A 26,602-nucleotide genomic window follows, 5' to 3' on the forward strand; every position below is an offset into this window, starting at 1 on the left:
ATTTATATTGCTCTGAAATAGTTTTTGGATGTTGTAACTGAAATGGAAGCTTTGGAGGGGACAGTATTCGGGGAAAAATGCTTGTAACTCAAATACAGTCTTAGTGTTAAAGCCATGGCTGCCTTGAGAATCTCAGCTTCTCTTCCCTCTTCCGTACCTTGAGCACACACATGCCCATCAATCCAGCAGGTATGTGCATTTGCTCAGTTTTACACGGTCAGGGAGTGAAGTCATCCACGCCTCTCCCCTGGTTTGAAAAAACAAGCATCCAAATACCAGCTCCTTCATCCTCTGCTCCCTCCACTGCACTGCAACATCTAAGCAGTGCTCTGTGAACATGGGAAGGGGATTGGATATTACTGAGCATCTCCATGGATCAGTGCCGCATACAGTATGTATTCAAACATCGGACGTTCACCAGCACGCTGTGTAGTGGGCATTATTGTCTCTACCTCAACCTCACGTGTGAGGAAAACCGAAGCCGAGAGCCGTAGTGACCTGTCTGAGGCTCTCGGCGGTGCTGCACGGTGGAGCTGAGCTCACATCTATGGCACTCTGAGTCCGGGGCCTGCGTTCCTCCCCTCCCGGGGCTCCTCACCCGGGGCAGTCAGCCTGCCCTGAGCTGGCTAATTCTCTGGGGCAGAGGCTGTCCTGTGCACTGCAAGATGCTCAGCAGCATTCCTGGCCTCACCCACTGGATGCCAGTTGCTCCCCCAGCCCCCGACTGTGACACCCCAAAATGTTTTCAGACATTGTCGACATTGTCGAGCACCCCAAAATGTTTTCAGACAAGGCAAAATCGCCCCTGGTTGAGAACTACCGCCTTACGCTATGCTTCTGCACCTGAAAAATGTAGTATTAAGGACACGTAAACCGTACTACACTCTCTTTCCCAACAATTATACCCATTCATCAACACACGGACACTGGGCTTGGGATGCCCCGTGAAGGGGAATACGCTGGTGAAGGGGCACACGCGGACCCCGGAGCTCAGGCTACCAGATCATGTGTGCCCATGTCCTCTGTGTACGTGTGGGAGAGCGCGGGCGCACTGGCATGCGTGTGCGTCAGGGGATCTACACTCTTACAAAGAACCTGTTTGAACGGGACCACATGAGCAAACTGGAAAACAGTAAATGATTAGTGAGGAGAAGGCTACTATCAAGACTTACGGAGGGTTTGCTCTTGCGCCTATGAAGTGATTTTTAGTTGGGTGCCATGTTTTCATGCTCATCAGACATATGTAATTTTTGTTGACGCCTAATACCCCGAAGGGTGCCACCCAGGGAGACGGAAACTGTGCTGAGTCTGCTCACTGCTGTCCCGGGAGACCCGAGGGAGGCGTGACGCCCGCACCCTCCGCCTGCATGTGCTCTCCTCTCACCTGGTGAGGACGGCCCGTGGCCCCCGGGCCCGGGCGTGCATCTTATCCAGCACCATGTGCTTCAGCTTCTGGTAGTACACGGGGCCAAAATAGATGTAGGCTTCCAAGGGCTCGCTGAAAGACAAGGTCAGAGTTTGGGATTGAGAAGCGAAGTTTGGGCTCATGGGAAACAGCCTGTCCCGGGTCTTGGCACTGGCAGGCCCTTATTTGCCTGTGAAGGGGTTTACGATCGAGTCAGAGAATGATTTTCAGTCTGCGGTAAACGAAGAGGCTAGATTTGAAAACATAAAAGTGCCGTGGATACATTAAGAGAGACACTATTTAATTAAGAAGTGAAAACTCAAACAGCCGGTAACACAGTGTGTGGGGGTGGTGCCCCCTCGGTCGCCCGCTCCAGTCAGGCCAGCACCCGTCCTGCCTGGGCAGCTGCAGACCGGCTTCTAGCTGCTCTCCCTGCTCCGCTCTCCGCGCTCAGCAATCTGTCCTTCGCATAACGAGCCACAGTGGTTTCCTCCACCGTCGGCATCACAGCAGGTCCTTCTTTTGCTCTAAACTCCCAGTGGTTTCCCATTACACTCAGAGTCTATATCGCCCCCAATTCTTTATACAGCCATAAGGTCCACTGTAATCTGGTTCCTACCCATATCCGACTCATTTACTATTCCCTTTGTCCATGGCTCATTCTGCTCCAGTAACACGGGCCTCTTCACTGCTCCTCAAACGTAGCAAGAGTGCCTGCCACAGGGCCTTTGCGTGTACTGTTTCCTCTGCCTAAATCATTCTCCCGGCAGGTGGTCACTCAGCTCAAACACTTCACTGCCTCAGAGAGACTTTCCCGATCGCCTAGCTAAAGGAGCCCTCCTCCTACTCCAGCATGGCTGTACCCACGCCCTGTCTCAACTCCTACACTGGTTTTATTTTCTTCGAAACACTTACCACCCGCTGGTGTCATGGTACCTATTTATTGTTTCTCTGACTATTGTCTGTCTTCCCCACAAGAAGTAGACTCAGCAAGACAAGCGCTCTGCCTCCCCTGTCCCTGTGGCTCCGGCACAAACAGCCCCGCCTGGCAGGTAACTGATGCTCAGCAAACGTCTGTCACAGCCCACTCGATGAGTCTTTAGACATACTGTGGTGAGAGTTCAAAAGGAGTGAATATGTAACTGCTTTGCCAGAAGAGAACTCTTTTCTTAAGTCTGGAGCAAGGGTAGCCAGGGGACTGAAGACTTCACAATTTTTTTACTGCCCCAGAACTTCCTTTCTGCCAAGACATAAAGTATCTACCATGTGCCATTTAATCCATGCTGCCATCCAGGGAGGGAGGTATTGTCATTCCTATTTTTAAGGTGAAGAAATCGACACAGAGGGTCCATGAGGTTAAATAAGAGCCAATGAGTGATGCAGGAGGATTCGAACCCAGGGCTCTCCTGCCATGCTAGCCGTTCTTGAGCCAAGGAAATGTGGGCCACAGAGTGATGTAAGAGCAGAAAGAGCAGATGAAGCAAAAGACACGGCAGAGAGGCACATAAGGGCTTTTGTCCCTGCATGCTCGCTACATACCTCACAATACTTTCAGCGTCACTAGCAAAGGCTTTTGCAGCTCTCAAGCCATTCTGCTGGCTTAAGCACGACCAGATTCTTGGAAGACCCAGAGCGGAGTGGCAGGCACGACAAACAGGGTGTCAGGAGACCCTAATCTTGTCTCAGTGTGTCATACAGTAATTACGAGACCTCTTCCTCTCAGTTTTCTAAGTTGTACAACAAGGTGGTTGGACCGAGTTTCTTTCTAGCTCTAATACTGAATGATTCTATTGCTCCACAGTCTGGTCGCTCATGGTTGAACTTGTGGAACTCTGTCACCGTTCCATCATCAAATGAATAAAGCCACATGCAATTTTCCCTGCCGGCTATGCTCGAGTGTGAGGGAGGATGAAATCTGGGGGGTGAGTATGTCTGCCAGCCCTTTGTGGGCTCTGAGATGGACGGGAAGGGAACGAGAGCCGGGGCTGGGGCAGCAGCGGACTGGGATATAGACGGACGCAGCCCACAGCTGCCTATGGCAAGCAGGGCATAATCCATTCAAACCGTTCAGTGAAATTATGTTCGGGTTCGGGAGGTCCACCAACTTGGGTCGTTGGATTTGCTTGCTTTCTGGTCAGCTTCTGCATTACTGCTGGATGAGAAGCAAAGACTAAGATGATCAGTTTAGCAATGACAACTGCGTTTTTTTGAAATGGACTTTAGCTATTTGAATCACTTTTGAAATGAACCATTATTCTTTCCCTGTAATGTGATTTTCTATAACATCTCAAGTATGAAGCACCTAAATAAATCTCTTTATCGTAGTCTGGATAAACCATTTTAGAAGCACTCGGTAGTTTTAGCAGAAACAGACTGTGGCCGTCTCAGTTAGCCCGGGGAGTGTGTGTGCAGCGCCGGAGTCACGCTGTGTGTCCTCCCAGGGCTCCCGCACTGGGCTCACTGGTGAGTTTCGGGTTTAAAGCCACAGAGGAACGGAACAAACACTCTGTCCCACGGGTTTACCTGGCATAAACATACGTAAGTGTGTCTTAATTCCAACGACTAACTCGATCCTTTAAAGTCACGTGCAGGTTGAGTTCCCAAACCTTGCCCTTCACGGTAACAGGTTAAAAGGAAGGCCTGGCGCTCCGCCTGTGTGGCCTGCTGTCCCCTCCCCACCCTCACCTCAGGCTGCACCACTGCCTCCTCACTGCACTGCAGCCAGCCTGGCCTCTTCCAGGAGCCGGGACTTACCAAGCTCTGTCCCTTGTAAGGTGTTAATACGCTTTTCCTCTGCGTGGAACACTCTTCAAATGCTCTATTCTTCTCATCGCTCACATCTCTGCTGAAATATCTACCTCCTCACCGGGGTCCTCTAACCTACCCTTCGTCTTCATTCTGGTGAGAGCTATTTGTACTTGCATTGCTTGTTGTCATTCCTTTATTCAGCAAACATTTATGGAGTGCCTACCCCATCAGGCTCCGAGCTAGACGCTGAACAAAACAGTAAAAACAGACGAGCCCTGCTCTCATGGGGGCTACATTCCACTTGGGGAGACAGGTGATAATGTTATATAGTATTATCACACAGTGTGTTTGATAACGATGAATGTTACAGAGAAGAAGAAAGCCGGAAATGGGCAATACTGGATTGTAGTGTTAAATTAAGTAGTCAGGGGTGGGCCCTGCTGAGAAGTTAAAGGTTATCTGTTACTTTTTAACGTCTAGCAACACATCTCAACAGTGAGCTCCATAGGTCAGGGACCACGTCCATTTTGTTCACTGTTGCAAACTTAGTACCTCGCTCATGTTCAGTATTTAATCATTTTTAGTTAGTGAGTGTGCAAACCGTAGGCCTCAGACCTTCTGACAGCACTGATTACCTGATATTCATCATATTAATGCACTGCAAGTTCAACAATTAAGGAATTTTGCATTATATAAAAGTAATTTGTTCCTTAAAAGTTGTGCAGAAATCTTATTTTGATAAATTAAATATTTTCTAATTTTTAAATAACCCCACTAGTAAAACAGTAGTTCTTAATTTATCAGTTTCCTGTATTTGGACTTTCTTTTCTTCTCCTCCCTGTTTTATTGAGTTATATTGGGTTAGCCAAAAAATTCATTTAGTTTTTTCCATGCAATGGCTCTAGTAGTGCTTAGTTGTCTTTAACTTCATTTGAAACAATTTTGTTAGATTGGATTGTGATAGCTGTCATATCAGTGTGCCTTAAAAAAAAACTTATCAACATTGATGAATTTTTGCATAACCATTTAATATGGAAGAAAATATGCAACACTTTTGGCATATTATGCTTTATTATTTCAAGAAAGGTGAAAACACAACTGAGATGCAAAAGAAAAGATTTGTGCTGTGAATGGAAAAGGTGCTGTGACTGATCAAACATGTCAGTGGTTTGCAAAGTTTCTTGGTACTACTGACATTTTGGCCAAATAACTCTTTGCTGTGGGGCTGTCTGCTGCATTGGAAGATGTTTAGCAGCACCCCTGGCTTCTACCCACTAGAAAGTGGGAGATAACCGACATACTCAAAATATCCAAATTAGTAAAGTTATTGGTGAAAATAAAAATGTGTCTTTTATTTTACGGAAAAAAACTAAACAGACTTTGTGGCCAGCTCAGTGATTGACAACATGACATTATGCAAGTTTAAGGGGTACAACATGTTGATTTGATACATTTATATATTGCAAAACGATGACCACCACAGCATTAGCTAACACCTCCATCATATATCTGGATGTTCTTATATCAGATTTCTTAAAGGAGTAAAGCTGAATATCTTAAGGGCCCCTACCTCTTATCCTAATAAATTCCTACCTTTACTTTAAAACATCTGAACACACACTTACTTACCCTGTGATGCCAGACGTCACATAGTCTTTCCCCAAGTAGTTGTAACCGTGGCGAACGAGGTCTTCACACACATCCTTCACTTTACTGCCTCCGAAAGCGGTGCCGTAGTGGAATCTGCCGTCCAACACGCCTGCCTTGCCGGCCAGCAGCTCGATTAACTTTCCCACCTGTGGGATGTGAGCAACGTAAGTGAGTACCTTCCTGTGGCATAGAAATCCCGTTTGTTTACTTAGATATGGACTATTTCCCCAAAGAATTATGAGACTACTACTATTAATAAGAGGGATCAATTAACGACAGTAAATATTTGTTGCTCTCTTACTGTGTGACCGACTGTTGGAAAAACTTCATAGGCGTGATCTAAGTCTGTGCCTCCAAGAACTGCTGCAGGACAGGCACTATTACTCGACTTTACACAGGAGGGAACCCAAGTACATGGAGGTTAAGCAACTTCCCCAGTCATACAGCCAGTAGGTGGCGGAGCCAGGATTATAAAACCACCACCACGGAAAGGGAGACACACTGGGCTTGGCACAGGCGGTTCTTTGCTGAGGGTAAGGGTGATGCTCAGAGAACTGCTCTCGAAGGCGGGGCACCCGAGCTCCACGTGCTCTCCGCACAGGACAGCAGTCCCCCATGGTCAGGGGCTCAGAGCCTACTTATCTGGCTGGGGGCCAAGGGGCCCTTCCTAAAAATCAGTTTCAGGGTCCCAGCACCTCCACTAACTGCCAACCAACTGCCAGCTTTCTTCCTCCAAAGAAGGGCCTCTGAAAATCGCACTGACCGTCATTCGTGATGGGAAGCCGTGCGGGTTCATGATGATGTCCGGACAGATGCCAGAATCACAAAACGGCATGTCTTCCTGAGGGACGATCAAACCGCAGACACCTGGGGGAGAGATGGTACACCCTGTCAAGCAAATTGGCAGAAAGGAAGAATACGGTACTTAACTGGGATCTCCCTGCCACTATCTCCATTTCTACTGCTCTCAAACCTTCCCCATGGTCTCTGTCAAGAGTAACAGAAGCAATTTCCAACAATCCTGCTAGATAGTTCAAAAATGGCTGTCCTTGCAGAAAGGCATGGCAGCCCGTGGACTGGCCTGCTGGTACGACACATGGTGGTGCTTTCGGGCTGCTTGCCCGGCCTCTCGTGCCACCGAGATGGGACAGCAGTGGCTTCACTGGGCCCTGGCTCGTCAATGCCCCCGACACTCCACGAGCAATTTCACTCCTCGTTGGCTTGTCCATGACCTGCTGCACACTGGGCCCAACCACGGGGCTCCAGGCTCTCCGACCACCAGGCACAGAACGGAATGAGTGAGGGGTGTGTTCAGCTGTGCTTTCTAAACCTGTGACAAGACGTTCTCGTGTGTGGCTGGTGAGCTAATGGGCGTACCTATTAGCTGCAGAGAGCGGGCTGGTTGGCCGATTCTTGCCAGGGCTTCCCTGGCTGAGTCTAACATGCCCTAAGGAATTTTCATTCACATAACTTATAACACGTGAGGAAAGTGATCTTTGCTCAAAGTTGTAAAGTTGAATAATAAAATTAAATACCAAATTATTCTTGGAAGAAAAGACTAAAATTAGAAATGTGTTCTAAGAATAAAAACACAACAGAACAAAAGCCTACCAACTCTGTGGACACTAAATAGTCTCTTAAATTAACTGACCTTTATTACTAACTTGGAGGGAATTTTGTTGCTTAAATACTTGGTAACTCCTCTTATTTCCTGTCCATGGTAGGAGGAATAGGGGTATAATTTAGATTGTTAACCACAACCTATATAATTCAGAATTGGAAAATTAGTATACAATGAATGGCACTGGACCAAAAAAAAGGCTTTATGCTAGTGAGATAAAACTCCTTTTCCCTTGCATATAAATTATTAACTATCTGCAGCTACTGAAAAGGAATTGCTCTCAAAGAAACTTTGCATTGCTCAGCTTGATTTCTACAGAATTACACTATTTTCAAGTGAAATTTTGGGGATGTGTTATAATCATCAAGAGCTCAAGTCTAAAGTAAAAGTATACCATGTGCCTATCCAACACCGGTTATTAATATTTTGACTTTTAGTGGCTGGCAATAATATGGTAATTAGGTTTGTGGAGTTAAATTCTCGCATATGTGGGTATTTTAACTGGCTTTTTGGTTGAAACTGCATTGCATTGTTTATTATAAAGAAAGTACGCTTTCCTACATGAAGAACAGAAACATTCAGTTCGCCTTATTTCAAATTCAGCCACAATGTGTTAGAATTTAAATCAAGCAGAGTGTGCGACCCTTCTGTCTTCCCTCCCAAAGTCCATCTTGTCCACATTGAAATTAACCTGACAAAACACTAGGACTCCCGGGAAATCTCTGAAAGAGATGAAATTGTAAATCAAGGTGCACCACCACCAACATTGCTTGGCAGTGAACAAAACGTTACAAACAGCAATTCCTAAGAGGCCGGTCCAGGATATGCTTGGCTGAGGTGTCATTTTGGGGAGTGAGGAGAGGGAGGGTACAGCTATGTCCCTTACAAGCACAGCCAGAGAATCTTCAGCCTCCCTTCAGCAGCAGTTCACGGGGGATGCCTGGGGCGGCTCAGGAGGAAGCTGCTTGCTCGCCCTCTGACAAGAGAAGGTGGCAGCAAGGGGCGGGAGGCACCAAAACCCAGGAAGGAAGCCTGGCATACTTGCACTGGAGGAAGGGAAGGAGATTTGCATTTTGCATTTTCAATTTTAGCCAACAGATTAATTCCAGCAAAGGTAACTTCATTTTGTTATTAAAATGAAAGCAGTGCCCCTTCCCTTGAAATCTGAATCTCTAATAACTCTGCTTGAAATCTGATTAATATTTAGAGCATAGAGCTTCCTTTTTGGGACGCTATTTTCTTATTAGTCCTTTTTTGACGTTGCACTTAAAAATACTTAAGTAACTTTCAGATTTTTCATTCCAGTATAGGAACTGCTTTGGCCACATCTGAATCAAGGGCACCTGTACGCCAAAAATTAAATCTTAGCTAACTTAAAATTACTTTAGGCTCTGAAAACCCTTTTATATGCCAAGATGGTTCCCATAGCAGACAGCCCTGTGTTGTTTGTTTTGTGTGAAAGTGAATGATAAAAGATCCATGAAATCGACACAGAAAGCCAGAACAGCAGAAAGAACTGAGGGCTCTCCATCATTGCGGCTTCTACCCTCTGCTGACTTGCAGAACAATGGGAGCTACACATCCAACTGCAGATCTAACACAGCTGTGCATTTCATTAGATGAAGAGCACTAGTGACACAAGTAAATAATTAACTTATTCTGGTCCGCTGACTGTGCTTATGAGACTAGTCATAGCTGACAGATTTTAATACAAGTTAACACAAAGAAACCATAATGAGCTTAGAAGTTAAAACAAAATATTTAGACAGAATTTGATGATCTCGAATCTCAAATTAGACAGATGATTTTTAAAAGTTTGCATTTTACCGAATTCATTAGGGGGAGAAGAGAATTCTCAATCTTAGAACCAGACTTTCTTTTTTAAACGGTATTTCTCTGATTTAGAATTATTCAATTCCTTAATCAAAGCAGGAAGCTTTCTTTTCTTATTTTCAAGTGGAAAATTGTCATTTGTTTTCTCCAAGGACAGAGCATAAAATCTCTTTCTATATTTAGAACTCTTGAAAGTTATAGTCACTTTTCTGTAATGCTGGTTTAAAAATGTAAATGATATGCAGTATGCTTCAGTGTGTTAAAACACTCCCTGGATCCTTGAAAAGAGGATGGACTACAAATAAACCATATCGAATGGAAGCTGTTGTGGAACAATCACTGATTCGTACCTTAAATGCTTACACAGCATTTCAGATTTTAAAATAAAACTTCATCCCCTGGCTCCCTCACGCTGCTGTCCCAACCCCACTGTGGACAGCACAGCCTCCTGGCAGCGACATGCAAACACACCCGGTTCTCAGGCCCAGACACGCTAATGCACGTAGAGGGGCCACTGGGAAGTAGCCCATGGATCGCACTACAGAACTTTTAACGAATGCAAATAGATACTACGGAAAAACTGGGACGTAAAAAGAGCATAAAGGTTCTACGGATACGCAGTCAAAAGAAAATATTATTCTATCACCATCTAAATTTCACGTGGTGAAGGTGAGAATTCAGGGAATCTAAGGAAACCACAGTCTGCCCACCAGGCCACTCAGGGAAGGCAAGTCTAGGGACCGACCCACTGTCGCCACACCTCAGTGCTCCGGACACCAGAGGGCCTGCCCCAGTGCATTATTTCTATTCCCACGGCCCAGCAGAACAACATATAACTCGTCTTAAGAAGAGGTAGACCCAGCAAAAATCCATAATCTGATGAATCATTCTTAGAAACCATTTCTATTTATAAACAGCAACTGACTTGTTCAAAAGTAATTTTGGGGTTTTTTTTTCAGGTTGTTTTAGTATAATGGTCCTATCTCAATTTGAATAGAAAAAAAAAGAAGGTAAGAAAGTAATGAAAAAAGGCAAGAAAAATCTAAAGCATTCTGATACCTTATCAAGACAGGAAAGCAGGTGGCAAGTGCAGACGACAACCATAACGACGTTTCTGATACAAGAGCTGTTGTTGTGATGTGTTGTCAGTGCGTCAGGAACTGACCAGCAAACGGTTTTCTGCTGTGTTGACAGCCAGGTCTCGCTTCAATATCACATTCTGTTTCACTTCTTAACTTAAGCTTTTTCTTTAGCAAGTCTACCTTCCATGGATAACCACTTTGGGACTAAATGTACCACTCTGAGGTTGGTATGTATTCTTCCTCTTCCTCTTCTGAGTGAGGGAAGAGAGAGAGACTCACTTCCCTCAATTACCAAGCACACGCTGGGGGACAAGCGCTGTGCTGGAGGCGGGGACATAGGAAGAGGCTCAGGGATACAGCTCCTCTTGAGAGGAGTCCTACACAAATTAATCGGACTGAATATTGAAAATGAAAACACACAATTCAGCTTGCTGCAGTCTAATGCTCTACTTTCTGCAGCTACCTATGAGACAAGGCTATTTATTCTGCACGGTTTAACACGCTGCATGAAATGAAGGGTGAAACGATGCTGTGATTTCTCGCCATGGTCCCAGTGCCAGAAGAGAGCTGATGTTCAGTGAAGGAGTGATCACTCTGCAAGGCCTGGTCTTCATGAGGTTCATAAACGTGTATGTGTGTGTGTGTGTGTGTGTGTGTGTGTGTGTGTGGTCAGGGGACTGGCATCTGTAAAGGACATCACCTCACAGACTCTCAGATCTATATAGGCCCGAGATCAAGGCATCAAGTGACCTTAATTTGACTCTGGGCTTGTTCGAGCGACATGGTGTTTCCTGGGGGGAAGCGCCACTCTCCGAGGAGCCTTACTTGTTCGGTCTTTGTAATGGGAACAATCAGCACCTATTTCAGGAGTCAGTTGTGTCAAAAGGACAGATGAGAGGTACTAATGTCTGAGAGGTATTTTAAGGTCCTTAGAGGAAGGCAGTATCTAAATCCAAGGAATTATTATTACATGAGAAACCTGATTATTCTCAGCGGGAAGCAAACTAGCAAAGCAAAGGAGACCAACGTAGTGAATGGGAGAAGCAAGTGCAGTCGCACCGACTGCGGCTGAAGGGGCTGAAAAGCCGCTCACTCTGGCTGGGCCGTGCGGACGATTTCACACGGTCAGGACAGTGGCTCCTGCAAACTCGAGAACTTCGCAGGACACGGGCCACGGACCTCCAGTGTGGAGCAGTTCACCGCTGATGAATGCGGTGGTAAACGGGGCCAGAGGAGCAGCAGGAACGCTTTCAAGTTTGTTCGTATTAAGCAAGAAATGTTTTTGCTCTGAATAAACTCACCTCCATAAGCCTTTACACATTCAGAAATGCAAATCTCTAAATCAAAATGTGAAAGCTAACACAGGTGGTTACTCCCTTTCTTCTCTTCTCCCTTTCCAGTGATTGAATTAACCTTCTTTTATTTTCTCCCCAGCACCTTAAATAATCCCAAGGGGGAGGGGAGGACACAGAAACTGTTGAATCATATTAGCTTTGTTCTGTGGTTGAATCACTTCCAGATCTATCACAGCACTTGCCATATCCCAGTTGACATAATTTTAATTTGGCTCTTCCTTACATGTTAACAGATAAATAATGCATAAGAAAACTTGATTAGCTTTCTTATTAAAACATCACTCTAAATGAGAGGAGGCGCTGGAAGACAATATAGTTTTTACATGGCTTTCCCATGAGCAGCTGAATGGTCTGATGTGATAAATTTGCATAGTCTGAAGCACACAAAGGGCTGATTAATTGAAACCCTTACAATGCTCCTGGAAGCAGCTATTGTAAAACAATAACCATAGGAACTTTACAAAATACACATGGTTGAATGTGTCAAGAGCTTAATAAAATGTGTTGAGGCTACACTATTTGGAAACAGGATTGGGGATTTTTATTCTGGGCCATAAAACACTAAACACTCTAATTTCAAAGCTTTAGTGGATATTTACTGAAAGGTCAGAGGGTTACTGGCTAGCTACCGAAGTCCAAAATTTGTTCTTAAAATAGAAAATTAAATGAAATCTCCTTACAATAAAGGTGTCTATGTAGACAAAATAATCCTGATTTCTGACATTAAATTAACAGCTGCCAGAATTTCTTTTTGGACCCGAACTCTGCCGGGTCGTCTGGCATCACACCCCTTATCTTGGGGCTCACACTGTTAGCTCCACTGGCCCCCCCACCCTTAGACTCTTTCATTCACGCAGGATCAAGCGAAGGAGAGAACCAAAGACATCTCCACTCTAAAGCTTCCGTCAGGCGGAGAGGATTGTGGAGGGTCTCAAGTGCTACATAAGTACAAGGTGTTACTATTATTACTTTAAATCAGATTCTTTTCATTCTCTCGGTTTTAGAAAACATAATCTAGAAAAAAAGATATAAAGGAAGGTCTGGAAAAACCAAAGTTTTTACCCAAACCTTGTTTAACAAATACACTTTCCTCTCAGCTTTCTGCCACACGCGAATTAACATTTTCCCACCTCCTAAGCCTCTCCAGACCTATTGTATAAAGATTCCCTAATGTGTTGGAAAGTCAGGGTAGGTTTTCGTTTCTTCTGATACACAATCAAAATCTTAATAAATAAATTCAGCAGGTTGTTGAATAACTTGCTAAATGCAAAGTGGAAGCAAGTGATCTTATAATGGAAGTTTTGTTGAACAAGAGAGGGTCCAAGATGAATCTTCCAAACAGTTTTATCTGTAAAAAAAACCCTTATGAACCAAAGGTACACTGAACCATTCCATGAAAAACCTGCATTTTGATAAGACTATACACCTCTATTTTAAAACAAAAGTGGACCTTATTTGAATGAGCTACCTGAGGATTTAGGGGGAGATAGATACCAAGGAGTGTATGCTATTATCTCAGATTTGCAGTTATTAAGAAGCTTCTGTTTGCCAGGACACTCGTGCTGACATGCAGTTCTTCCTCTCCTTAGGAATACTGTTTGGTATTGTCGCCCAGTTCTGTGATCTACAGGACCTCTGTTGAGGTGCTAATCCTTTTTCACATGAGAGACTGAGAAATGTTCTTTCAGGGAAGTGATATATTACTCCCCCCACCCCTCCACATCAAAGGAGTCCACGGCTTCCTCCCTCACTGTGAATGGCAGCAAAAGGAAGAGGAAAATATCTATAATAATCTGGTTCGCCTGAGCAATGAAATAAAACTGACAGATAATTTTTGTTAAAGAATTAAAAGGAAAAAAGAGCAGGAAATCTGCTTACCCCTTCTAAGCATCAGAAAAAGCAAGGCTCAAGATAGAGATGTCTGCTTTTGATGAGTTACCTTCACATAGAACTTATTATACCAAAGTTCAAGAGGCTAACATGTTATTTTGATTTTAATAAACAGTCTAGTTCTAAACACCACTCCAATCCGCATTACATATGGATGTCTCTTCCTATCTTTAACTCTTTGTATAAAATGACCAGGAAAGAATATAAAGAAGAAACACGAGGAACATTCCAGACCCATGTTCTACTCCCTTTCCCTCTGCAGAGCATCACTGTGCGTCCAGCGCAGTGGGCGTGGCCTCCCTCTACAGCACCAGAAGTCTAGGACACTTGGAAAGGAGATTAAGACTCCAGGGTTTTAACATTTACCTCCAACTGAAGTTGAAACAAAACTAAAACAATTCCCTCCCGTTATAAACACACAAATTCACAACCGTGGTGCACAGAAGGTTATTATTAAATCATCTCACCTTTCCCTGCACTTTGTAGTCTACTAAAGAATAAACTGTTCTAAAGATTCTTGATCAAAGGCCCTTCTGGGGGGAGCTGACCCACTGTGCACTTGCTGATGCGGTACATGATAGGTCTTCACAAAGACCCAAAGGAGGACTGCACTTTATTAAACTTTGGATCTCTCACTAGAAGACCGCACTGTAATTCCCTTACCTAAGAAGTGTGCTGTGAGTGGGTCCTGACTGCTTCTCAAGCCGGAGTCATCTTCATGGGAACTGGGACACTGTCTTGAAAAAGTACTTTCTCTTTCCTGCACACGTGGCTCTCTGGTTGGCCATCTCTCCCATCCTCCCCTCCCGGGGTCATGGAAGGCAACGCTGCTTATCGGGTCTATTGCATTGTTACCAGCTCCTGAGCGAACCCTTTCACTCCTTCAGCGGGACTTCTCTGATCACTTACATCCAATGTTTTCTCACCACACAGCGCTGATACTGATCCCCAGCCACTTAGTGCTGAGTCGCCTGCTCCAGTTCACCCACTCATGCGGTCCTCTTCAATCTTCCTGAGCTCTTTGATAACACATGAACCACTGCTGTTTAGTTCCCCCTTCACATATATTGCATTTAGCTACTAATTATCCTAACGCCTTTGAAGTGTTCAAGCTTGAGCAGGATAGACACTCAAGTTCCGTGAAACGAAGTTGTCACGTCTCCTCTGATTGCCGGAGAGGATATTTTAAAGAGGCATTCTGTGCAGAAATTCAATCTGCACACTATATGTGCGCAGAAATAGTCTCTAACAACAGCTCTGTCAAAGTCAACTTTTAATAAAAGACAAAAAGTCAGGCAATCTGCAGGGCCACATTGCTTTCCAAACACCAAGAGTAATAGATTTAATGCTCTAACTGGAGGGAAAAAAGAGGTGGACACACAGATAAACTAAATCAAAATAAACTTCACACTTGTCACATGTGTCAGCTTGCAGGTGGTGTTAAAAGTAAAAGTAGTATTTCCAAACAACTCTCCATGTCAAGGGTGAAAACTAAGGCCGACTAACTAACTGTTGGTCTTACCCTGGCATGGACCTAGGCCCAACCAGAAACAAATCGCTGCAGGATCACGGTGTGGCACGTACACCCTGAAAACTCCCAACACCGTGAAATTTTATCAGCTCACTTCATGACAACCACAAATAGCACACATGATGTTGCAGGCTACCTTCTCCATTTCATTCACATCTTACTTGCCAACATGCAGCTTTACATCTGATGCAGTCCCTCTCTGCCCCCACACGAAGGGCGGGGCTGCTGCGTGGCTCCTTAGAGACGCTGCCCGCTGGGCCCCCCGCACGTGACTGCGGCTCGCTGCCCCTGCTCCCCTTCTGGTCCCCCCCCGCACAGCTGGCCCGCTGAACCAGGAGACCGGTCGGACCTGCGGGCTCGAACATGTACTTTCCTTCATACCTGCTCACACTCTTAACAGATTTTGAATTTTAACAAAGACTACTAAAACCTGACCAGAGAATTAAAGGGAGTGGGAACAGTGTTTCACAGTGAGTGGAGTTCAGAAGGGAAGAGGTCCCCAGAAACCCAGCTCTCTGAGGGGAGAATGTGTATTTATACGGGAGTTCGGCAGGCATTTCTGCCACAAGGTGTGTGGGAAAGAGTATTCACTCTGGATCGGTGGCTGAGAAGCGCTACTGAAGTTAGCGCTGGATAAAGTTGCTTATCTGGGGAAGAATGGGAATTTTAAGAAGATGACCATCTTAAGGAGGAAACAGAAAAGAGAAATTAAGAAATATTAGTATTAGGTCAGTCTCAGGAAAAGGCTATCTCTTATCTGAGGGAAATCTCAGGGAAAACGGCAATCCAGGGCACAGAGTGGTAATGGGGTATCAGGAGAGAAAGCCATCTGATCCAAATGTAGCAGAACAGGCAATGCACTGAGAACCAAACACCCGAACTGGAGTCCTGACCCCACCGCACTGGCTGTGGTAGCCACCTCTTTGAGCTAAAATTTCCTGGGTCTACATAGTAGGAACAACAATACCAACTAACAGGTTGAAGGATGGAATATAGATGAGAATGCTTGTCAATTAACAATACACAACAGGCAAAAATACTATAAATTTACATGCAGATGGCTCCCAAATTCTATCTCCAGCCCTAACCTCTCCTTGAAGCTCCAGACTCTATCCAAGTGCCTACTCGACACCTTCACTTCGAGTCTCATGGGCATCTCTGACCTGAGGCCCAAACTCTCAACCCCTGCCCAACGCCAAAAAAAGGATTCCGTCCCCAGTCCTCCCCGCCTGGGTCAATGGCGTCACCAGCTGATCAGGCCACAAACCTCATCTGCAGCTCCTGTCTTTTCCTCCCACATCTCCGCTATTGGCAAGTCCTGCTGGCTTTAACTCCGGACCATATCCAGCATCCATCACTCCTGTCCGATTTCCCACTGCTACCACCCAGCTCAAGCCACTACTGTCTCTCGCCTGAACCCTGGCAACAGTCTCCCTGCTTCCCTCCTTGGTCGCCCCTCCAATCTGCTCCCCATACGGAACCCAGGGGGATCACTAAAAAGAGCAACTTAGATCTCATCTCCCCCTTGCTTACACTCACCGTCCAAAAGCCCTGCTGGTTCCCATCACATTCGGAATGAAACCCAAACTCTCCTCCTTTGGGCACAAGGACCTGCAGGATGGGCCCTGTCCGCCTTCTCTCCACGCACCTCACACCACGCTCCTCCTCAGGCACAGGCCTGACCAGACTGGCCTTTTTTCTGCTCTTGAATACACCGAGCTCATTCACGCCTCACGGACTGGAACTTACTCCTCTCAAGTTTTTGCTTGGATGGCTGCTTCTCGCCCTCTAGGTCTCAGCTCCAACGGCACTTTCTCCAGGAGGCCACTCCTGCATGTCCCTCTAAAGCACGCCCTCCCACCCCACGCCAGCCACTCTTGCACACCGCCCTCCGTACCCAGCCCTTATCGCCGTCTTAAACTGTCGTGCTGCTGTTTTTCTTTACTTCCTTTCTGCTTCCCTCCCCAAGAGAACGTGAGCTCCCGGAGGGCAGGGACCCTGTCAGTCTCATTCACCACTGTACTCCAGCGCCTCGAACAGCAGCTGGCACACGAGACACAAAGTCGCTTTGTGATCGGTGCCCTCATTCACTAAGCTTAAAACCACAGTCCTTGTGGCCCTTTTCCTCACTTTACTCCTGCCAGTCAGCAAGTCCCGTTGCTTCGCTCTTCTGTGCCCGCCCCCTCCCACATTCCTGTGTCGAAGCCTTGGCCCCAGACACCTCAACATGGGGCTGTGTTTAGAGACGGGGACGTTAAAGAGGTAAATCAGGTCGAAGAAGCCATCGAGTGGGCCCTGATCCAATGTGACTGTCGTCCTTCCGAGAGAGGAGAGGGAGACGTACCGGGATGCACTCCCGCGCAGAGGAAAGACCGTTCCAGGACACAGGGAGGAAGCTGCCATCTGCAAGCCAAGGAGAGAGGCCTCAAGAGAAACTGAAACCTCCCAACACCTTGATCTTGGACGTCCAGTCTCCAAATTGCGAGACTATAAATTTCTGTTGTTTAAACTACCCAGTCTGTGGTATTTTATAATAGCAGCCCTAACGAATTAATAGGGAGCTTTATGATTGTTTTTGAAAACGCTTCCAGGGCAGACAATGCGAGGCTGCTCATGGCCTCGACTGCCCCAGGCTCCGCACAGCACTCCTGAGGGCTGCGGGCATCTGCGTCTCAGCTTATCTGTTACCAGTTCTTAACACGTGGGAAGCCAGGGCTCAGAGAACCACCGCCACAGTCTGGGGCAGGAAGAGTGGGGGTGCCATAAGGGAAACCTTCTGGGGGAAAAGTGGTCCAACAGTCTACTGATCACGTAGACAACTGTGGAGGGGCTGTTGATGGTATTGAGGAATGGTAATATGAATAAGAAAAATTAAGCAAGTAAAAATATGAGATTATTAACTTCAAAAAGAATAAAGTTATATAACAGAGGAACAACACTCAAGAACTGTTTGGTTTGGAAGTGAATAATATTTATATAGTAACAATAATGGAATCTAAATAATTAAGTAATCCAAAATCTTAATGAATCTGCACTGGAGGTGGAGAGTAGGGAAGAGTGGTGTAAGTGCTAGGTCCTGCTACCTAGCATGTATCAGGAAATCAATATCTAAAATAGATAAGCGAGTATATAGTTATTTAAGAATATCACTGAGATATGAAGATAAAAATGAAGAAAAATTGCTTCTGGGAAGCAAAATTGGAAGAAAAGCAGAGACTGATGTATTTCAGTACAACCTCCCCCTTTTCTGTACTATTTGACCTTTTTAAATCATGTGCATTTATTATTTAATAAAAATTATACTTAAAGGAAATAAAAATTATGTTCAGTTATGGGTTCTATGTCATTCCTCCCATCACTCTGTTAAAAGCTTACACTATCTATTTTTTTTTGTTGTTTTTTTTGCTCGATCTTTTTCATAAATCTGATAAAGCTGTAAAAGAAGGAAATACCAGGGGGATCTAGGCTAATCAGAAGGTTTTACCCTTGGATTAAAAGCCATCTGGAAAAGGAAAACTAGCAAGACAAACTCCTCACTGCAGAGGAAAGGTCACCTAAACCCACGGGGACTCCTTTCGGTTCCGTACTGAGCGGTACGAGTGGGTAGACAGACCTTCTCTAAACGCTGCTGCGGTTTCAGGTCATTGTGAGTTAGAAACCACTCCCATCAATGAACATCATCCTTATCGCATTAACAGGCTGAGAAATGCAATAGTGCAAAGACTGACATTTTACCTAGACGTCTGTATTCACAGGAAATTACTGATCAAGTGTGCTTCTCACTTCCAAAAGCAGTGCTTTGTCTGTACTATACAGACACGCACTCACATGCAATACACCAAAACCTGTGTAAGACCAACCCGGCAAGAGCAGGGAATCTGTGCTCTCCCATCCCCTCCCTTCAGTGCATTCACACATTCAACCATCAACCACCTATCACCAGTCTGCTGCGAGAGAGGGCCCTTCAGACTTCCCGAGAATATGACGACACAGTCCTGGACTTCGGAAAGTTTCGTGGAGTGAGAACACAGTGGATGGTCACCGCAGTGTACGCCAGCCCTCAAGTCTTTGCACAATACTCTGATGGAATAGAGCACAAGGATTTGGGATATGCAAAGTGTGTACACTGATTCGGAATAGAGACATTCTGTTATGGCACACACTTTGGAAAGCTCCCAGGGCCGGCATTCTGTAAGAAGGTAACAGGTCGAGTAAAACAGAGGCTGTCAACAAGGTTACGGTCACCCCAGAATGACTCAGGAGTGCATCTCGGAAACGCTCACGACCAAGAGAGAAACAGAAACAGTTTCAAGGTAGAGAATTTCATTGTCACTGGTAAGCAGCAGAAAGCACTAGAATCTCAAGATATGTTTACAAAAACTCAAAAGGTATTCAGAGTTAGCATCTTAAAAAACTGTGTAAAGCAGAGATGTTAAATTCACACTTACACATAGAACAGATTCTTATAAAACACTGACAGGGTATAATAATCCTGCATCTGTCAACTGAACTAAAAATGCTTTTGATGAAATAGTCTCTTAGCCTGAAAAACTTCGATGGACTGACAACTAAGGCTGGATTGATTGGTCCCAACAGTTGTAATACTGGATACACTTGCTTGGCAAACAAGTAGTTAAAATCAGCAAGACCACAATGTGCAGTTATCTTCTAACCAATCAATTACAAAGCAGATACCACTCTCACAATTTATAAGCAAAGGTGAGATTCACGGTTGCAGAGTGGAATGAACCTAACCCCCAACATTCACGATCATTGCTGTCCTTTCTTTGCACTTAATCGGTATGTGCCAGGCACAACGCTCCTCGCGGAACAGACAGACAGCAGTGAGTTAAAGGGCACACAGTTTAGCAGGGCTGCCAGGGTTCAAAAACTAGTTCTGCTACTGAACTGGGGACCTTGGGCCAGCTTCTAACCTCTCTGTGCCTGTTTCCTCATCTGTAAACTGCAGGTGATAACAGTCCTACCTCCCAGGACCGTGTGGGAAGCAAATGGGTTAGTACTGAGTGCTGAGACACCGCCAGGCACACAGTGAGTGCTAGCTAACTTCTGCGCTAGCTACCGCTGTTGTTCCTAAAACTGGCAAGTAGCAGACAGAGCCAGGATTCAAACCCCAGGACAAACTTTCCCACTCTTAAACAATATAGATCTACATTGACTAAAAGAGAACTTACTGATAATGAGTTAATCGACAGAGACACAGTGCTCTGGTTTTTGAAGATGAAAAACCAAACCAAACCACAAGGGGATGACAGCCCCATCTAGGAGAGGGAGTGCGTGCAGCGGACGGAGCGCGGCACTGGAGTCGGGAGGCTGGGCTCTCGCACCAGCTCGGCAGCCCCCTAGCTGGGCCGTGACTGCCCACTCACCACGCAGGGCCTGCGCTTCCCTGCCTGTCTCACAAAGGGGCACGCAACGCCCAGGCACCTTCTAGGGCCGGCATCCGCTGACGCTGCGACCCAACAGAACACGGAGTCGTTTAAGTATGTGCCTTTCACAAAAAATAGGTATTACTCTTAGTGTTTTAAACAGCCAGCTGTACTTCAGTAGCTACATCACCTAGAATGTATTTGTAGTTAGAATTCTGGTCCAAGCAGTTGCAGAAGGAAATGAATAGCATAGAGAAGCAATTCTATAGTATATTTTTAAATGTTTTAAAAATATAAACAGGTTAATCTGAGAAGTAAAACAAGAATAATTTTGGTAAATAACTTTTCAAACATACTAAATTTTTAATAGAGGAAAGGTATAAAACATCTCTTACCTCTGTGGTTAATTAATTATTTTAGGATATTCAGTTTTATAGCCGGGTGGAGAAGTGAAACAATTTACCTTTTTGCCCGTGACGACTGCTGAATTTGTCTCCAATCTCTGGACGCCTTGTCTGTCTCAGCAGCATTTTGATCAGAAAAGCATCCTCAGCATTTGAAGATATCATCACTTTTTCAATGTAGGAGTCTGTTGCCCCTTTGTAGCTAGTGTGAAGAGAAAATCAACAAAGCAGGGTTTTCAGACTGCCGTTTGTGAACCTATCACCTCCAGGCCACGTTTTATTTAAGATCTGCCGCGGAATAGTTTGGCATTCCCATTTTGGGCTCTGAAAAATGACTTTCACTTTCAACATTAAATTCAAACTTTACAATTTCCCCTTTCTAGTCCTAGTTTAAAACGGCTAACATTTAACCTTCACCACACATAGTGTTCACGTGCTGTCACTCCCTTACTGTAAACAAGGAAAACTGGTGCTCAGAGAGGCTGGGAACTTGCCCGGGACATGGGAAGTGGACCTTCGCATGGGATTTGTGATGACGCCTGTCAGACTTAACTCCGAGTTCTTAGCCCCTTTTATTGACTGAATTTTCCCATTATGAATTTTTTCACACACTTGGCCTCTTCTACCTGTTTTTCATACAACAAACATTAATCAGAGTCCACTCGATGTCGGATCTTCGTAGGCCCTGGGCACACAAAGATTGAGTAGACACGGCTCCTGCCCAGAGGGACTCACAACGCAATAAACAGAGTGACGAGGGAAGGGCAGTGAAGACAGCGCTGCAGAGACCAGGAAGGACCCAAGAGGGACTGCAGTGAACACTGGCAGCGGATGGGGACGACAGCGGGGTGGGGAGGGCAGGCTGCCAAGGACTGCTCCAAGAGCGGTGGCCCAGGGGCTGAGGCCTCACCGGCGGAGGGGCATCCGGGCAGAGGGAGCAGGCGGAGCCCGTGCTGAAGGCCTGAAGGAGGATGGTATGATTACGGTTTGGAGAGTAAGAGACGATTTGCTAGAAACACGGGGCCGAGTGTGCAAAGGGCTATGGAGGTATGCCAAGAATCATGGATAGTCTTGTAATTATTATTATTGTTTTTAATCCTCACCCAAAGATATGTTTATTGATTTTAGAGAAAAAGTGATGGCAGGAAGGACAGAGTGAGGAGGAGGGAGAGGGAGAGGCGTGTGTGTGAGTGTGGAGGGGTGGAGAGAGAGAGAGAACATCAATGTGTTGTTCCACTTGTCAACGCATTCATTGGTTGGTTCTTATATGTGCCCTGACCAGGAATCAAACCTGCAACCTTCTGGTGTATAGGACAATGCTCCAACCAACTGACCCACCCGGCCAGGACTTGTTATGTATTATTCTGTTTGGCCTTTATTCAGCAGGCAACACTGTCACTGAGAGTTTCGCTCAATCTACTCAAGTTTTATTCTATTTACCCAAGAGAGTCACATGACCAGAGGAGCACGTCAGAGAAAAACCTCGCTGGCAGCACCACGGAGAGTGTGTAAGACACGTGGGGAGGTGCAGAACCGGAGGCAGAGGTGCACCAAGGGAGAACTAAGAGTCCGGCAGGAGAGGAGGGCCAGAACTCAGACAGCAAGTGCTGTCATTGAGAAGACAAGGGGACAGCTAAGGAGACAGAACCTACAGATCCGGTTGAACCTACAGGCTTTGGCTTTGTGTGGCAGGTGAGGGAAAAAAGTCAGGTTTGTGTTGCAGGTGACTGGCGGGATGATGGTGCCCCTCACCAAGAAAGGGACCCAGAAGGAGCCTGTTTGGGGTAGGGAGGAGGAGGATTTTGTTCTGGATTTGGGACACCTGTAACACTGTTCAACTATGAGCTGAAACCACGCAGATGGCTGTCTGGAAGTCACCAGCAAAAGGAGGGTGACTGGAGCACTGAGAGTAAGTGACTCTTCCTATGTATTTTTTTTATCCTCACCTGAGGACATGCTTATTGATTTAGAGAGGGGAAGGGAGGGACAGAAAGGGAGAGGAACATCGGTGTGATCAGTGTTGTCTCCCATACACGCCCTGACTGGGGACCAAACTGGCAACCTAGGCATGTGCTCTGACTGGGAATCGAACCCGAGGCCTTTCGGTTTACGAGACGAAACTCCAACCAAAGGAACCACACCGGCCAGGGCGCACCCAGTACATACGTGATGGGCACATCTTTGTACTGCGGTTGCTGAGGCACGTTGCTTCCTTCCAGAGGAATCTGAGTCACTGTGGGCATGGACTTATTCACAAGCACTTGCTTGTTTTCTACCTTCTCACCTAAGAAAGTAAGAAGGGTTAGACAAACTGTTATCATCCGTGCGATACGCAAAGGTTGCTGTGGTGAAAACCAAGCGATTAGACAGTCTACGAAGTCTAGGCATTTGGGGGCGGGGGGGGAATGAGTCCATATAGTGGGAACTAGAGTGTAGGAGGGCTCGTTTGTAGCTCTGCGGGCCCAGATGAAGAACATTACAGACTCAGACTGCCGTGTGCCTAAAACTAAGAAACTGATTCAGGGGACCACGTTAACAGGAGAAATGTCATGTCAGTAGGCAGCAATTTTATATATTGCTTAGGGCGTTAGAGCACATTTGGACCATTTACTTTTATTAATAGTTATTTCAACCAGTAAATGATAAGTCACTGCCACGCTGGGCAAAAGAGATAGAAAGACTTCTTTGATTTTCCTGCTGCCCTCACCTTTGCTTGGCACCTTTTCCGGGGAAGCTCAAAGACCGACGACTACAGAGCTGTCACAGCACTCACTTCCCAGAAACACGGTCTGGGTGAAGAGTGAGAGAAAACCTCCAAGACACGGAGGCGGCCAGGAGGGGCAGCCACGCACCGTGCGGCTCAGGGCACCACAGCGGAGGCAGGACTCACCACCCAGGCACCACTGAGACAAGGTCATGCTGATTTCCAGCTACGAGTCTCCCCCACCCAGTCCTTCTCTTCACCTCACCCCAGCTCTCGGCGCCTGGTCTGCCTCGAGTGCTCTCAGTCGGCCCCCCCCCCCCTTTTTGGCTCCCCCGCTACTGCTCTCTCTGTGGCAGTCAGAATGATCACTTCAAACGGCAGCACTGTTCCTATCATTGCTTTTAGGATCATCATGAAAATACTAACATGGCTACAACCCCCTGCCTGCCCCCCATTTCTCTCTCTCTAGACTCATGTCCACCATGCTCCCCAACACTCTGTTCTTTGTAGCCACACTGGCCTTCTCTCAGACCCTTTAACTGTCACACTGCAGGACACCTGCACAAGCCCTTCCCACTGCTTAGAACACACTCCTCCCCGCTTGTCCCTGGTCGACTCCACTCATCCTTCGCATTCCAGCTCACTTCACGGGACAGCTGCCCCGATCTTGACGAGGGTAAACGCTCTTGCTCTAGAGTGGCTGCCTAGCTCCTTACACGATTCCTTGACCTGGTTGTAATTCGACAGGTTTGTGTGTGCTCCTCTGCTCCATGCGTGTCCCACGCTAGCCGTGATGCTCATGAGGGCAGGGGCTGTGGGTTGCACCGACACCATTCACTATGCGCTTGTAATTACGATGGAGTCACACTTCTTAGGGGCATTAGATCGATTCCAAAGCCAGTGTGTGAGCGAAGTGTGCAAATGATGGAATACCAGTGTAGGTGCTGGAACGTGACCTTCTTATTTTACCTATTTCCTTAAAGTGGATTTTCTATGATTCAAAACTATAACTAGGAAAGGAAAACTGAAACAGATTATTGCTAAGTAAAATCATATGCATAACAAGACTAGAATGAAATTCGCCAAACAATGACCATACTGGCTAAGTTAGGACAGTGGGTTTACAGGTTGTTATTTTTTCTATCCCATTTATCAAGTATTTGGATATATTATTTGAACAACCTTCATAATGTTAAAAGGCACACATTAAATATTTTAAAGACTTTTACCTGGAGAACAAATGCCATCCGCATCTAAAATTTCGTGTCGCCAGATGGGCTTCCTCGTGGCAGCGTCCAACATCGGCCCCATCACTTTATCAAAGGTCTGATTAGTGTACCGTTTCAATGTGCATTTAGCATTTTTATATACAAGGCAACGCCCAAAACCTACAGCAAAACCAAAATGGGTATCAGAACCACCAGAAATACAAAACTATGAGAAAACACAGGTTCGTGTTATTCAACAACCCCCCTCATTCCATTTCCATTCTCCCCCCACAACAATCTACATTTGGATAGTCTGGGATGGGCCACACCAATGAACAATCCACGAATCAGGACTTCTCCCCTTACCTATTATTATCCATGTAAACACTGGAGTCTCTACCACCATTTCCAGCACGGACTATACATACGCTATCATGTTGCAGGAAGGTGAGAGAAACCTAAGTGTCGCTGTGGTTCTCTTGGAGCACAGAGCCCCAGGATGTGAAAAACGGAATGGGCATTAGGGACCACTTGGCATAACCCTGCTGTCTTACTGGCGCTGGTGCCAAAGAAATTAAACGGTCAAGGTCTCCCAGGAAGTTGGCGGCAAAGTCAAGGCAGACCAACTCCACCGATCAGCCAGGATTCCTCCTACATGTCATTCTGTTGCACAACTTTTGCTAACCTTCTCTGGAAAGTTTTCCTTTTTCTGATAAGAGCAATCAGAAGAAGTCCCAAAGAAGTAAACAAATAAATTAATTTTTTTCCAAGGAGCAGAGAAAATGAAAAGAAACAATCAAATGATTTTAATGACAAAAATAGTTCATCTCTGTTCTGAAGATCAGTTTACTTTGATTATCTTTTTAGATCACATTTACCTCGTGGATGAGGGAAAAGGCCTGAGATTAACTAACAACCTACACATTAATAAAAATGAGCAAAAGGAACAGAACACCTTTAGATGAAGCAAAAAACTCAACCACTGACTCCCACAAAAAGGTTCATCAGCTACCAAGTTCCCCCAAAGAGCTGTCATTCTTTCAACACTAAATAGCATTTCCCAAGACCCTGTGGCTGCATTCTTTTATCTTCTCCAGTTTGGCCAAGGGGTTTTTCTTTTCTTTTCTTTTTTTAATTTTTATTGAATTCATTGTTTTTTTCCCCCAAGCAGCTATTTTAAACTTGATTCTCTCTCTATCTCCCCAGGATATACTAAGCCATGTCAAGAGTTCACTTAAGTAGGAAAATGTTGCAAGATCAAATTCTGGCTATTAATGATGAAATAAGTGCATGGCTGTAAAATGCTTCATGTATAATTCTTCAGCAAAAGCAGAGCACTTTCAAGAAACCTAAGAATATGAATTTAGAAAACCCATCAGGGGAAAGGGGATTTCTAAATAAAATTTCAGTGCTCCTAGGTAATTTTTTTAAATACGAAGGTGACTGTTCAATAAAAGAACACACATTTCTACGAGTGGATGACAGATGAAGACATTTGTGTGTCTTCAAAAAAGGTCTTAGTCATTACGGCTCCCAGTAAATTGTGTATGGCCATAATAAACTCGGCTGCAAGAGCCAGCTGCTTCAGAAACGTTATATGATCTTCAAATTTCATACAGTGGCCATTCACTGCAAAATGCTGGAGTGCAGTGTGAATCTGAACTGCATGAAATCAAGAAGTGTTTTCTTCCAAGGGTAAATGGACATTGTATTTACAGGTGGTAGCTTAACAGCTAGTGAACAGGAAACTCAGGTCATTAAACTGTGTTGAAAAGTTTCTGACA

The 26,602-nt window shown here is 45.5% G+C and overlaps 1 protein-coding gene across 1 annotated transcript in view; it reads right to left on the reverse strand.

The window, feature by feature from the left end:
* Window positions 1-26,602, reverse strand: part of POLR3B (RNA polymerase III subunit B) — a 105,059-nt gene that overhangs the window by 7,544 nt on the left and 70,913 nt on the right. Inside the window, exons 21-26 of the mRNA XM_045826370.1 lie at window positions 24,840-24,998; window positions 23,073-23,190; window positions 20,966-21,108; window positions 6,567-6,670; window positions 5,783-5,949; window positions 1,385-1,498 (exon numbers count right to left, since the gene is read on the reverse strand). Of these exons, the coding sequence (XP_045682326.1) occupies window positions 1,385-1,498; window positions 5,783-5,949; window positions 6,567-6,670; window positions 20,966-21,108; window positions 23,073-23,190; window positions 24,840-24,998 (805 nt within the window). The remainder of the gene's footprint in view (window positions 1-1,384; window positions 1,499-5,782; window positions 5,950-6,566; window positions 6,671-20,965; window positions 21,109-23,072; window positions 23,191-24,839; window positions 24,999-26,602) is intronic.

The sequence above is a fragment of the Phyllostomus hastatus genome, unplaced genomic scaffold, assembly GCF_019186645.2.
Source record: "Phyllostomus hastatus isolate PE091 unplaced genomic scaffold, TTU_PhHast_1.1 phas_scaffold_755, whole genome shotgun sequence".
In the NCBI taxonomy this organism is placed as follows: domain Eukaryota; kingdom Metazoa; phylum Chordata; class Mammalia; order Chiroptera; family Phyllostomidae; genus Phyllostomus; species Phyllostomus hastatus.